General features: G+C 42.1%; 1 protein-coding gene and 1 pseudogene across 1 annotated transcript; one reads left to right on the top strand and one right to left on the bottom strand.

Annotated features, from left to right (window-relative positions):
* Window positions 1-2,061: 2,061 nt before the first annotated feature.
* Window positions 2,062-9,141, bottom strand: LOC133115295 (sterile alpha motif domain-containing protein 9-like; annotated as a pseudogene).
* A 793-nt stretch (window positions 9,142-9,934) lies between these two features.
* LOC133114048 (dihydroorotate dehydrogenase (quinone), mitochondrial-like) lies at window positions 9,935-11,070 on the top strand. Its single transcript, XM_061223243.1, has 2 exons — window positions 9,935-9,961; window positions 10,353-11,070. Exons 1-2 carry the CDS (start codon window positions 9,935-9,937, stop codon window positions 10,989-10,991), a joined length of 666 nt encoding a protein of 221 aa, XP_061079227.1. The 3' UTR covers window positions 10,992-11,070.
* The last annotated feature ends 4,576 nt before the right edge of the window (window positions 11,071-15,646 follow it).

Raw genomic sequence — 15,646 nt, forward strand, 5'->3', positions numbered from 1 at the left:
ACAGTGTTATACCGACACGGTTGACAACCACTCCTTGCAGGGGAATTTTGAAATTGTTGTGGTTGCACCACCAACATTTTCAACTCAACAGAATTAGGACCTTCTCCTTGGTCTTCATGATGAAATGGCAAATGTCCTTAAAATAGGAACCAGTAGGAGTGCTAAGTGAACAGACATTTTCTTACAGTTAAAAGTCTCCTTATCTCAGCACAAAATGTACAGGGATCTGATGTAAAGCAATTTGATGTAAATACTAGTTGTACAAAAGGCAGGGACACACACATTGGTTTGGAATTTTTATTCACTGGGTTAAGGGATGCATTTAATTATGCTGTATGTTCAGTTATTTAGACAGAGTGGAATGCAGTAACTGGAATGCATCATATTGACTGTATCTATGCCATGATATACAATTCTAATTAATGACTCCCAAGATACTGTATACATGATTAACATGACTTATTGATTAATGAAGTACTTCTACTAACAAGCAAACTAAAAAATAAAAATATGAAACTAGGAAGAATGCACTCAGTAGAGTGCAGACCTCCACCAAGGCACAACAATCTTCCCTCACATGAATTTGCACTGAACCAATCTTGGCAATCCAGTAATCATTTTTAAAGACATGTTTGGACTGATGGTGGGAATAGGGGAAAGGCGATGGTGTGACCAAAATTAGCCACTTTCTTTCCTCCTGGGAAAATTAACACGCGAAGCACGTTGACCATTTGGCCATTACTTTTTGAAATATGTCAATCACACTTTAAAAAAACACTTTGGCCTGATAAGAAAAGATCTGGAAGAAACATCATGGAGTCACCAAAATCAATAAGTTACTTCCTCTTGGGAATGTGAATGTAGACCGGCAATTTCATGGCAATCCAGCCATTACTGACAGATATGTCTTTGTCTTCACATAACCTTGGTGGAGGTGAAAATGAACTAATTATCGTAATCCATTTGCTGCACATAACTTACAAAAACAAAAAACAACTTGGGAGTATGCATGTACTGTAAAAAAAAAAAAAAAGACCAATGTTAATTTTCAATTTTATGCTATTTCAGTGATGTGTTTGGAAATGGATCCTCTAAATGTGAAGCCCAGGAAGAAAGTAGCATTCCCATTGCTGTAGGGTACTGAGCATGAATTCTAAGCTGGAATCTGGAAAAACTCATTTTGAAGACCTTGGAGAAACACATTCCTATCCCCAAGTCGACCATCAGAAGTCGGGTAATGAAAACAAAAACATACATATAGGGTTAAACATACCACATAGCTCTGTAAGTGCAATAATAAAAGTGCGTAAAACATGTCCAGCCTTGAACAGGCTTCAAAAGTGTAAAAAATGTCCCATATTGTGGAAAATTACATTTCGGTAGCGATGTGCATTATAAAAAAGTTTAAGGTGCTATTAAAACACTGTGAAAGTATCAAAAGACAGTCCCCAAATAACTCCAGAAAATGTGCATTTAAACAAGCTGTTTGGACTTCCGTGAAGTTGTGACCTCACAACAATATGCTCATTTGCTTCATCATGGTCCACATTGTAGCCGTAACGAAGCCAAGCGTCCAGCTCATCTTAGCCAATCAGAACAGATGTATATTGCTATCAATTAGCCTTAATGACACAGTCACTAAAACAGCTGGTTCTCATCCTTTTTTTTCTGGTATTTAAAACCACACAAACGTCTTCTTATGGATATCCATCCATCCATTATCTGAACCCGCTTATCCCAATCAGGGTCGCAGGGGGGCTGGAGCCTATCCCAGCATACATTGGGCGAAAGGCAGGAATACACCCTGGACAGGTCGCCAGTCCATCGCAGGGCACACGCACCATTCACTCACACACTCATGCCTACGGGCAATTTAGACTCTCCAATCGGCCTAACCTGCATGTCTTTGGACTGTGGGAGGAAACCCACACAGACACGGGGAGAACATGCAAACTCCGCACAGAGAGGCCCCGGCCGACGGGGATTCGAACCCAGGACCTCCTTGCTGTGAGGCGGCAGTGCTACCCACTGCACCATCCGTGCCGCCCCTTCTTATGGATATCCGGACCTAAAATAAAACATTGGAAAGGTGTACAATATGGGAACTTTAATCGCTGGTATTTTTCACACCTCGCCACTTCATCCTTCTTTTTGACGCAGGGAGCTTCTTTGCGAGACTCTCCACTTTGCTCTTGTGTACAATATTATCCCATCCAGTTCCATTGTTCAGGAAAACGTGTAAATTATTCTCTTCCTATGGGGCATGTCAGTTTGGTCCAGTAACTTTTACTGAGGAATTCAACAGTTGACATTGGCAACTTTGTATTGGTTTACTTTATCAAAAATTTAAATCATCATAATTCATGGATTGTTTTCACCATGGCAATTAATTACATATTTACAAGTATTAGATGAATCCATGATGCAGATCAATGTTATTTTCCCATTTTATGCTATTTCGGTAATGTTGTAGGCCACGGGCCCTCTAAACGTGAAGCCCAAGTAGAAAGTAACATTCTCATTGCCATAGGGTACTGAGGCTGAATTCAAAGCTGGAATCTGGAACTTCTTCTTCTGAGGACCCTGGAGAAACACATTCCCATCCTCTGTCCAGCCATGAACAGGCTTCAACAGTGTTTTAATCTCTGGCATTTTCCACACCTCCCCGCTTAGCCACTTCATCCTCTTTTCTGACACAGGGAGCTTCTTCGTGAGACTCTCCACTTTGCTCTTGTGTACAATCTTGTCCCGTCCATTTCCATTACTCAGGAATAAGTGAGTGTAAATTCTCCTCTTCCTACGGGGAATGTCTTTCATTTTGGTCCAGTAACTTCGACCAAGGAATTCAACAGCTGACATGACAATTTTGTATTTGTTTTCTTTATCATCTTCATTGTCATCTGGCCAGAAAAGCAAGGTGAGCAAAAAAAGAGCACTGGATAAGCATTTGCTCTTCTCATTTGGGAACTGCTGGCAGAGATTTTGAAGATACTGAATTGGTGCAAGCTTCGGTGACTGAGTTGAAAGGCAACCTAAAGCAATGTGAGATGCTATGTAGTTCACAAGATCCATTTGGTCCAGCCTTGCATTCAGTGGGTTGGAAGGATACAGGGATATTATTTCCTCCAGCAATTGGATTGGATTGTCCACTTTTGGGTCATGCAGGAGGGAGAAGATTATTGTTATATCCCCACCTCCAAGACGACATATCTGCATGCGCTTCATGAAAGGAGTCAAGGTCATTGGATTTGCATTGCCTTGCTGCTGAGCTGTGGTGGGAGGAACACTGCTGAAATATTTTCCATATGCAGCACTCTTTTTTACCAACCAGGTCTTTGGATTTTTTATTCTGAACTCTGATGTCTCAACTGTTTCATCCTCCTCTGCATTTACATCAGTCTGAAAGTAGCTGAAGTCTTCAGAGATCCATTCCAAGTCACTGCACATGGACATCTGAAGGCTTTTCAGTTTGCTGTGGAAGTTTTCCCAAGGAATCTTAACAGCTTCAGGGATGTATTCTGTAACCAGGTACTTCAGGCATTCAGAGCTTCCACCAGTTTTGCTTGAAAACAATTGCAGTGAAAATATTAGCTTCAACAAGTTGCATCCAACCTCCACTGCAGCAAAAAACACTAAATTGTTCATGGTTTGAAGATCAGACTTGGCTGCCATCTGACAGTCCTTGAAGCAGTCTATAGCTTTGAGTGCTTTTTCAATAGCATCTGCTGTGTTTTGTGGTGTCTTTGTCTTCTTTTCAATCTCTTTACATTTGGCATTGAACCATCTCCTGTACACCTGCCCTTTAGTGTCCAGGATGTAGGAGTTTTGGGGCATCTTTGTTGCAGCTATTTCTGCCCATTGTTCTGCTTTTTCAAATTGTTCGTGGGTGTAGTTGAGTCGGGCAAGTTGCTGTGCAAAGAAAGCATCTTTGCTGAATCGCTCGTATGCTTCTTTTAACAGCTCGATTGCCTTGTCTGGGCTTTCGTCTGTCATCACATGTTCAATGAGAGGAGAGAATAAACTGTCTGATTCATCGCCTTTAATGATTCTGCAGCGCTTAATGAACAAAGCTCTGAGAAACTTTACATACTCCTCTCTTCCAAACCTGTTCTCAAAAAGCACATCATCATGGAGAAGATCCATTGCAATTCCGCTTTGCTTGTGCTGGCTACTTGACAACTTCTGGAGAAGCTTTTTTGCTTTTTTGAATGATACGGATTGAATTAATGTATGTCTTGTCATCTTTCAAATGTATGAAGATAAGCTTAGCTTGCTCACTTAAGGATGTCTCAAAAGTGTGTTGACGAAATCTGTCCATTGTGAAGGTGTGAAGGTTATTCTCATCATGGCCTCACAATGAGACTGGGAAATGAAGGAGTTCTGCACATAGGCATTGAGCAAAGCCACATACTGAATGAGCTTTGTGACAACAGATTTGTGGTCAATGTCTTGCAACAAATGTTCCACAAAGTCTTCTATGTACTTTGGGTCAAATTCTTCACTCATCAGGACAAATGTCAAGATGAACTCTGGCTGATACTGTTGTTCGAGCTTCTCTCTTTTCCCAGAGAACTGCCTCTTCTCCTTTGCTGACAATTTGTGGGTCACAGCAACATTCTGGATAGGCGACTCCTTGCATTTTTTCTCTGGATTGTGTGAACGTCTGCAGCTCAGAATAATGAAACAGGTGGTCCCTTGTGCGATTCTCTTGGTGTAGCTGGCAGTCATCAGTTCATTCCGTAGGTCACCCAGGTATTCGTTCTCACAGTCTTCCACCATTAAGAGTACTGGGAGGCATTTTTGTGGGGAGTCGTTTTCTTCGTATTCACGTAGCTTAACTGCATGCTCGGACACAGTTACTGCCGAGTATGAAGGCTTCACAACTGCACATCGTAGGTCTTTTCTGTTGTTCCAAAGTACCTGTCGTGCAACTGTGCTCCCACCACTGCCCGGATGGTGGTATATATTGATGCTGCTCACAGGTACTTGGTCTGCACCTCTCTTCTGAATGTCGCTGAGCAGTTTTGAAATTTCCCTGTATGCATCTCTCTGAATGATTTCCTCAAGAAACTTCTTCTCTGCAAGCCAGAAATTCAGCCACTTAACTTTACCGCCATGGTAAAACTGCCTTTCCAAGTTTTCTTTTTCTGCCTCAATGAAGTCGGCGCTGGTGTCATCACACTGATCAACACTCAGGATCTCTAAGGAGTACATCCTTTCCTCCTCTTTAGTTTCAAGGAGGCACTCTCCTTTTGTGAAAACTGACAAATGTTTGGTCGCTCGAGTCGTCAGAGGCTGAATGCGTTGCAGAGTAGCATTCACATGGCTCATTTTCATCCCCACAACGCTGGAACGGTTAACCATTTCGGCACTACAGTATGCCTCGGTAAAGCCTTGCCACTTCTGAAAGTTTTTTTCACATTCTGCAATGCATATGATGTCTTCGTGACCTTCCATGTCAGTAAAAAACTCATAGAAAGTATGCAACTGAGGCTTCTCTACAGGGGAAGTGAGAAGAAAGATCACCAAGAAGGAGCCCTTCGGCAAGATCTGTTTGCATATTAGCGATACAGATTCCCTCAGGAGTGTGATTTTGGTTTTGATCCAGGTCATTTCCTCACAAGGGATTTCATTTCCAAGGAAATCATTTCGTCCATTGCAAAATATCCAGCTTGTCTGTTCAAACAAGTGTAGGTGCCTCTCAAATTCTCTGGTGCTCATGTCATTTCGGATTTTGTAGTCCTGCATGAAATGTAGATTTGCAGCATGGTGCTGAAGGTATTTGCCACAGAATCCAGACACTTTTGAATCTGGGTCGAAGTCAAAAACACAGAAAATCTTCATGTTCAATAAAAAGTCAATGTTTCTCAAATGGTCCTGCTGGAATTTGTTGGTAACAAGGATGTACCACTTTTCTGTTTCTATGAACTTTTTCCCGCTGGTCACAAGCATTGTGAGTTTCCTGCCCAGGTCTTCACAGAAATCTGGTGCATTGAGAAATTGTGACTTTTCAGCCTCTTCTCTCAGATCATCTCTGTCTTTCATACGTTGGTAGAAGGCAATCACATTTTGATCAATAACTGGTTCTGTTTTGGATCCTACTCTGCGATAGATTGCTTCCTTTTCTAGTTCCACCTTGTTTGATTTTTCCTTGAAGTTTGGAAGGCGGACAGAGTACACTTTGTTCTTCACTATGCTCACTGTGGGGACGATGTCAACCTCCACAATGTAACGTTTTTCTGTGCTGTTTATGTCTATGACCTCGATAAACTGTGGTGGGCGTATACACTGGCGCACGTGTTCGCTGTCAGAAGTAAAACACCGTTCTATATAGTCTAACGCATCAACAAAGATATCTTTCTCTGTTACAGGAATGCCAATTATTTCACCATGTGTATAGTCTGTGTCATCCCTACTGTCCATCACACCGAAGTGTATTGTACCATTTGTTCGAACATTCATGCATCCAGCACCAAATTTGAGAACCTCCTTGGCAAATTTTGCTTGTAGCCTTGTCCTGTCCAATTTAGTAGCATTTGCCAGGGATTTGTACTCATGGCAAGGTGTGATAAGATCGATGACACCAGATTCAGGCTGTAGAACATTATTCTTGACGTATGTGAAGTCAATGCCTTCTTTGCCAAAAGGCCTTGGTTTACAGTCTTTCTTTGCGGAAAGTCCAGTATCTAATTGGTCCTTGTATGTAGGTGTCTGATTGGTGCCAGCACCAGTGGTCACATCACCTGTGCCTTGCTGCTCATTTGTACTTCCAGCTCCTCTGTTGAGACTGCTCCCTTGAGCTTTCTTGGTCTTTTGAAGTCTGTGTCCTTGGAAAGACTCAACAAGCTCATTTCTTTTTCTGACTATTAAGAGAGCAGGGCCAGACTTCATGCCAGTCTCTGTTTTCAGATAGTCCTCGGTCACCTCCTTGAGGATTTTGCCATCCACTTCCTCTTCTTCCAGCTTCTGAACATACTGCTCCTTCACTCCTATTGACCTTAACCAGGAGCTCACATCCGATTCCGTCCATTTTTCAAGCGGTTTTTCAGCCAATTCAGCTGAGGAAGGAAGATGTAGCAGGACATAAAAAAAGTAAATGTAGAAAGAAGTGCAGAAACATAACTTTACTAATTGTAGACGTGGTGAAATGTGGAATTTTACTTGTTTTAATTGAAAATTTATCATAAAAGAAGATGCACACACTTTGCATGTACCATAGCAACGTTTTAATTTGCAGATCAACCTTCCAAAATTAATGAATCATTAATTTGTGCCATAGCATATCTCTTTGAGAAGGTGCTTGATACCATCTAGCACTTACAGTAGGTAAACTAAGCATTAGGTACAGTATAGTGGTAAGAAAAGGTGAGCATTGCTGGGCTGAATGGCCTGTTCTCATCATTATCTTATGTCATTTATTTCCCTTTTTCTGCATTTACCATTTACCAACTGTTCGGGCAAATCTCCTGACAGTATGGATAAACAGAATTTAAATGACTTGTTTGCAGAATTTAAAAATGATGATAACTTATCATATATATACGTACCCATTACTGACTCATAGCTTTGGTCTTTTGAAGGAAAAGTGCTCAAGATGTTTGTTCTCAATCTGAGAAATTGGAGAAAAAGAAAATCTCAATGCACACTTGAAAGTTACTTTTGACAATGTTGCCAACTTTAGGTTCTGTTCCACTGAAAACATTTAATTTACCCTTTTCTGTTTACTGCTGCAAATCATCCCTTAACTATTCAACTTTCAGGATAATACCTCCTTTTGAATGATTACGGCATATGTATGGTGACTAGTTGGTGCCTGATGATAGTTCGTAGTGACAATTTTTAAAAATATATTTAAACCATTCAATTTTTTGCCAGACCCATAGGGACTGGGCCACAATCATATGTCTCTATTATCAAATGACTGACGTACCTTGTTGAAAGGCTTATGCAGAAGGCTTGGCAGTACATACAATTTAGTGTCTGCTACTGTACAGACGATTTGGCCAATTTCTCCAGAAATGTGTGGTTTCTGGACACTGATGAATAATGGTAAAAATTGGCTATTGGTTATAGTTTTATAGACTACAATGTGTGTATGCTAGTGGATTGGCTTGTGTTTTTCTACAACAGAGTGTTGATGTTGTTGAACAACGTAATGCATTTATAAGTAGGCAAGAGTTCTTACTTGAACTAATATGGTCCCTGTTATTTATTGATAAGGAGGGTATCACTGTGGTTAGTGCATGTGGCCACAGATAAACCTTTGAATGATGACTAAGCATATTCTGCATATGCCACTATTATTCGGATTATTGGAGCACTATTTGGGCACGTATACAGCTTATTCAGAATAACCATCTCATTTGGGGTTTTTACGACAATTTGCAACACAAACTCCCTTTGGGCGTTGCTTACTTCCCATCGTTTTTCAAATTACCACGGCTCTTAGGATTGTCAAAATATATTCCAAAAACACTGAAATATTGTTTTACGTAATTTTTCATTCTTAAATTTGAGAATTCGAATATTTGTTTAAGGACTAGCATTTTCTCATTAATATAGGCTAAATATTACAGTGCGTGTTTCAAGCACCATCGCGACTATCTTCAATGTCTACAGTACATGCCATGAGTAGTTATCGAACAAAACGTCCATGTCACATCACAAAAAGAAAACAGACAGACTAAAGTTAGCACCGTCTAATTTTCCATGGCACTATGAAGTGATGCGTGTCTAACACCACGGGTAGCTTTCTCTCAGACCGCTAGAATGCTAGCTAGCAGTTTTCCAGTCACAAGGATGGAAGACACAGCATTTTTGCATGGTGAGAGAAATTATCCAGCACTTAAGCATTAAATAAAGCACTTAATGTACGTAACATTACCTGGCAGTAAATACATTTAATTGTACTATGTACGGCTGCATGTAATATTTAAAGAACATTCATTTCTTAGTAGCCGCCTAAAAACATCAAGAGATATGCCTATTCAAGTTTTGACTCACCACATTTGGCTATAGACACGTCTGGATGTTATTTTTGCTTTATTCATCAATGCGAAGAAAATGATTGTTGCCAAAATGGTCTAAAGAGCGAATTCAAAACTAGTGGAAATTCTACTTATAACTACTCTAACCGCTCTGAATCTAAATAACCGAACCTGACCTAGTGCATGCGCGTTCCCTTGCCAACTGGGCGTTTTTTAGTTCGACAAAATAAAGCCTTAAAGCCACACCACAAAAAGGATGTGAGCGACCTACATACGCAGTACTGGAGGCGCGCAACTCCTTTCATGAAAGTTTCGATTTCTATAAAACGAACGTTTAGCTACAGGCTAGGAAAACCCCTATCCAAAAACGTTCTTGTGCACGCGCATTTACGCGCCTATGAACGCTCTCAATTTGTCTCCATTGCCGGCCATGATGCTGTACACTGAAACAGATTTTTAACGACCAAAGAAAGGATGGAATCAGAATAGATTATTATTGACTTCATACGCTCAAATGCACGTATAAATACACTGCCTTCCATAATGTTTGGGACAAAGACCCACAATTTGAGATTTATAATAGAAAAAAATCACACGTGGTTAAACTTGCACATTGTCAGATTCGAATACATTTTGGTTTCACCATGTAGAAATTACAGCAGTGTTTATACACAGTCCCCCCCATTGCAGGGCACCATAATTCTTGGGATGCAGCAATATTATGTCATTGAAAGTAGTCATGTTTAGTATTTTGTTGGATATCTTTTGCATGCAATGACTGCTTGAAATCTGTGATTCATGGACATCACCAGTTGCTGGGTGTCTTCTGGTGATGCTCTGCCTGTATTGCAGCCATCTTTAGCTTATGCTTGTTTCGGCGGCTAGGCCCCTTAAGTTTTCTCTCTTTAGTTGCTTTAGTATGTTTGGGAGCACTGTCTTGCTGTAGAATGAACCGCCGGCCAATGAGTTTTGAGGTATTTGCTTGAAGTTGAGCAGAGAGGATGTGTCTATACACTTCAGAATTAATTTAGCTACTTCCATCACAATAGCATCAATTAAGATATGTGAGCCAGTACCTTCTATGCCGAGGCCATAACACCCCCGCCATCATGTTTCACAGATGAGGTGGTATGCTTTAGATCTTGGGGAGTTCCTTTTCTCCTCCATACTTTGCTCTTGCTACCACTCTGATATACCTTCATCTTTATCTCATCTGTCAACTAGACCTTTTTCCAGAACTGTGGTTGCTCTTTTAAGCTCACCAGTGCTCTTCTTAATTATGTTCCAGTTGATTTTGGTAAATCACTTTGACAAAATCACTCCTTTGATGTTCATTGGCACAACTTGGTCCATGTTGATAAACAGCAGAAATACACGTCGGACTTCGCGCAGGGCGTGCGCGCGCTGGGGCCCCTGGCGGATTACCTGGTGGTGAACGTGAGCAGTCCCAACACGCCGGGGCTCCGGGACCTGCAGGGCCGGGAGGAACTGCGCCACCTGCTGGCCAAGGTTCTGCAGGAGAGGAACGCGCTGAAGGGTCGGCGGCCAGCAGTGCTGGTGAAGATCGCCCCCGACCTCAGTCTGCAGGACAAGCGCGACATCGCTGATGTCATCACTGAGCTGGGCGTGGATGGGCTCATTGTGTCCAACACCACCGTCTCCAGGTCGGCGGCGCTGACGGACCCGCACCGGGTCGAGACCGGGGGCCTGAGCGGCAGACCACTGCGTGACGTCTCCACCTGCACCGTGCACGAGATGTACTCTCTGACTGAAGGGAAGGTGCCCATCGTCGGAGTCGGGGGCGTGTCCAGCGGGCAGGACGCCCTGGATAAGATCCGTGCCGGCGCGTCATTGGTGCAGCTGTACACGTCACTCACCTACGAGGGCCCGCCCATCGTCACCAGGGTGAAGAGGGAGCTGGAACAGCTGCTGAAGGCGCAGGGGTTCCACAGCGTCTCTGAGGCCGTGGGCGCTGATCACAGACGGGCCGAGTCCGAATCCTGACGCGGCCAATGGCGGCAGCTCCTCCAGCTCACCCTCGCCCTCGCCCGAGAGAGACCGGCCTCACTCCGGCGTCCCGCTCCACTCCACCCGCCGTGCGGGAGGACCTGTCCTTCATTGGCCGACGGGCAGACGGGCACTTACCTCACCACCACGGGACAGGGAGGTCCCGCCTCCCGACACGGTCCTGTCCGTGTGTGTAACGTGTGTGTGTGATACACTGTAATATGGAGAAAAACGAGAGACACAAAAGTGCTTGAAAGGCAATAGTAGATTAAACTATTGGCCCTGGCAGTATTTATTGAAATGAAATTGTTGATATAATGTACACCGTCTTATACAATGTAATGCATAAACTTTACTGTGCTCTTTAAGCTGCATTGTGGATTCGCTTTGTCCAATATCTACTGTGGTTGGATGAACGCTGATTATTTGATCAGCTGTGATTGGGTACAGGCTAGGGTAGGGGCGACATGGCTCAGGCAGTAAGAGCAGTCGTCTGGCAGTCGGAGGGTTGCCGGTTTGATCCCGCCCTGAGTGTGTCAAAGTGTCCCTGAGCAAGACACCTAACCCCCAAATGCTCCTGACGAGCTGGTCGGGGCCTTGCATGGCAGCCAATCGCCGTTGGTGTGTGAGTGTGTGTATGAATGGGTGAATGGGTGAATGGAGAAGCATCAATTGTACAGCGCTTTGGATAAAGGCGCTATATAAATGCCTGCCATTTACCATTTACCATTTACATTTCCAAAGGTGATCAAAGACTAGATTAAAGACTAGGTGCAGAGAGCTCTCTTATACCTGCATTAAGGAGGCAATTTTATCTGCAGTGAGAGTGGATGTGTGGAAAAGTATGATGAAACAATGTTGTTTGATGCATACCCAAAAAGAACCAATGCAAAAGGTCTGTTTTTTTATTTTTATTGAAGCTTTATTTAACCAGGTGAGTCCCATTGTCCACAATACAGTGTTACAGACGACATAAAAGCAACATTAAAAACATTTAGGGAGAGTGCGCAGACTGGAGACAGGAACATTTCAACATCTCTGGGAGCACTGGCCACAGATGCTCCCAATTGTACCAACAGCCCTGTACTCCGCCCACTGGGCACCCTTGAAGTAACAGCAAAAATTAGTAGCACAGGCACAGAGCAGGGGCCCGTAACATGATATTAATAAATAATGCATTTTCCAACCGTTGCCCCATTTCAGCCCTATGTGGGGCAATGCAGAGCTGATGCCTGGAAGAGCAGAGTAAGGGTTCCTCATGTGTGATGTAAGGGGATAAGCGATGTAAGGAGGGAGAACTCAGTCCTTTCAAGAATTATTAGTCAAATGTAACTTACCAAGCAAACGCCTTTTAAAATATTTACAACCAAGGAGTTTTATACACTCAGTGAACACTTTATTAGGTCAACCTTTATACCAGCGTGTTAATGCAAATATTTAATCAGCCAAACATGCAGGCATAGTCAAGAGGTTTGGCTTTTTTTCAGAACAAATGGGGAAGAAATGTGATCTAAGTGACTTTGACCATGGAATGATTCTTGGTGCCTGACAGGGTGGTTTGCATATCTCAGATGCGGATCTCTTGGGATTTTCAGCCTCTAGAGTTTTTAGAGAATGGTGCGAAAAACAAAAAACATCCAGTGCGCAGCAGTTCTGCGGGCAAAAATGCCTTGTTTAATACGAGAGGTCAGTGTAGAAGGGGCAGACTGATCAAAGCTGAAAGGAAGGTGAGAGTAATGCAAATAACCACGCATTTCAACAGTGGTATGCCGAAGAGCATCTCTGAACACACAACACATCATAACTCTTAAGTGGATAAACACATTTTATATGTACACTTCATATGTATTGAATATATCACTTTCCTAATCCATCCAGGTGATATAACAGAAAAATATACATTTTGGGGGCATTCTTTTCACTTTTTGGACATAAGCCTATATCTTAAGTCTTATGTATTTTCATGATTTTCTGGCTAATGTTTTTCTCATTATATATATATATATATATATATATATATATATATATATATATATATATATATATATATACATATACAGTACTGTGCAGAAGTCTTAAGCACCCTAGACTTTATTTATATGTTTCTTTTTTTGTGTGTGTTAGTACTAAATAACACATTTCATATATCCAAATATTCATTTTCCAAAAGATTTAATTTTACAGAGACATATTTGTATTTAATTTTAAAAGTAACATATTACTGTAAGCAATTTACTACTTTTTACATAAAAACTTGATCAAAGCTGTCTGAAATCAGAAGCAAGGAGCCGACCAAAGTCTGCAGAAGAACTGTGGCAAGTTCTCCAACATGCTTGGAACAACCTCCCTGCTGATTGTCTTAGCCAACGCTGTCCTGCAGTTCTTTATCTCAGAAGTGATGCAGTTTTACTGCGGAAGGGTAATGCAAATGCAAATGCAAAAAATATTGATTTGATTCCGTTTTTAACTATTCTGTAAAATTTCTAAAATGTATCATATAGTTTGTTTATTTAGGACCTTTAATTGAATTATTTTTGAATCTTTTCTGTACAGAATGTTAAGACATATAAAATAAAATGAGAAATATATATACAGTGCATCCGGAAAGTATTCACAGCGCTTCACTTTTTCCACATTTTGTTATGTTACAGCCTTATTCCAAAATTGATTAAATAAATTTTTTTCCTCCAAATTCTACACACAACACCCCATAATGACAACGTGAAAAAAGTTTTTTTGAGAAGTTTGAAACCACCAGACTCTTCCTAGAGCTGGCCGCCCTTCTAAACTGAGCAATCGGGGGAGAAGGGCCTTAGTCAGGGAGGTGACCAAGAACCCGATGGTCACTCTGTCAGAGCTACAGCGTTCCTCTGTGGAGAGAGGAGAACCTTCCAGAAGGACAACCATCTCTACAGCAATCCACCAATCAGGCCAGACGGAAGCCACTCCTTAGTAAAAGGCACATGGCAGCCCACCTGGAGTTTGCCAAAAGGCACCTGAAGGACTCTCAGACCATGAGAAACAAAATTCTCTGGTCTGATGAGACAAAGATTGAACTCTTTGGCATGAATGCCAGGCATCATGTTTGGAGGAAACCAGGCACCGCTCATCACCTGGCCAATACCATCCCTACAGTGAAGCATGGTGGTGGCAGCATCATGCTGTGGGGATGTTTTTCAGCGGCAGGAACTGGGAGACTAGTCAGGATTGAGGGAAAGATGAATGCAGCAATGTACAGAGACATCCTGGATGAAAACCTGCTCCAGAGCGCTCTTGACCTCAGACTGGGGCGACGGTTCATCTTTCAGCAGGACAACGACCCTAAGGACACAGCACAGATATCAAAGGAGTGGCTTCAGGACAACTCTGTGAATGTCCTTGAGTGGCCCAGCCAGAGCCCAGACTTGAATCCGATTGAACATCTCTGGAGAGATCTGAAAATGGCTGTGCACCGACGCTCCCCATCCAACCTGATGGAGCTTGAGAGGTCCTGCAAAGAGGAATGGGCGAAACTGCCCAAAGATAGGTGTGCCAAGCTTGTGGCATCATATTCAAAAAGACTTGAGGCTGTAATTGCTGCCAAAGGTGCATCAACAAAGTATTGAGCAAAGGCTGTGAATACTTATGTACATGTGATTTCTTAGTTTTTTATTTTTAATAAATTTGCAAAAATTTCAAAAACTTCTTTCATGTTGTTATTATGGGGTGTTGTGTGTAGAATTTTGAGGAAAAAAATGAATTCATTCCATTTTGGAATAAGGCTGTAACATAACAAAATGTGGGGAAAGTGAAGCGCTGTGAATACTTTCCGGATGCACTGTATATACACACATATTCATATACAGTACTTTGCAAAAGTTTTAGGCAGGTGTGGAAAAAATGCTGTAAAATAAGAATGCTTTCAAAAATAGAAATGTTAATAGTTTATTTTTATCAATTAAGAAAATGCATGAACAGAAGATGTGAATGAACTGAAGAAAAATCTAAATCAAATCAATATTTGGTGTGACCACCCTTTGCCTTCAAAACTGCATCAATTCTTCTAGGTATACTTGCACACAGTTTTTGAAGGAACTTGGCTGGTAGGTTGTTCCTCCCATCTTGGAGAATTTGCCGCAGTTGTGGATTTAGGCAGCCTCAAACGCTCCTGTCTCTTCATGTAATCTCAGACAGACTCGATGATCTTCGAGTTGAGATCAGGGCTCTGTGGGAGCCATGCAATCACTTCCAGGACTCCTTGTTCTTCTTAACGCTGAAGATAGTTCTTAACAACATTGGCTGTATTTTTGGCGTTTTTGTCCTGCTGCAGAATAAATGTGGGGTGAATTAGATGCCTCCCTGATGGTATTGCATGATGGATAAGTATCTGCCTGTACTCAGCATTGAGGAGACCATTAATTCTGACTAAATCCCAAACTCCTTGTGCAGAAATGCAGCCCCACACTTGCAAGGAACCTCACTGTTCGCTTCACTGTTCCCTGCAGACACTCATTATTGTACCACTCTCCAGCCCTTCAGCGAACAAACTGCTTTCTGCTACAGCCAAATATTAAAACAAATATTTTGACTCATCAGTCCAGAGAACCTGCTGCCATTTTTCTGCACCCCCGTTCCTGTTTTTTCGTGCATAGTTCAGACACTTGGCCTTGTTT

The sequence above is a fragment of the Conger conger genome, chromosome 16 (assembly GCF_963514075.1).
Source record: "Conger conger chromosome 16, fConCon1.1, whole genome shotgun sequence".
NCBI classification, from domain to species: domain Eukaryota; kingdom Metazoa; phylum Chordata; class Actinopteri; order Anguilliformes; family Congridae; genus Conger; species Conger conger.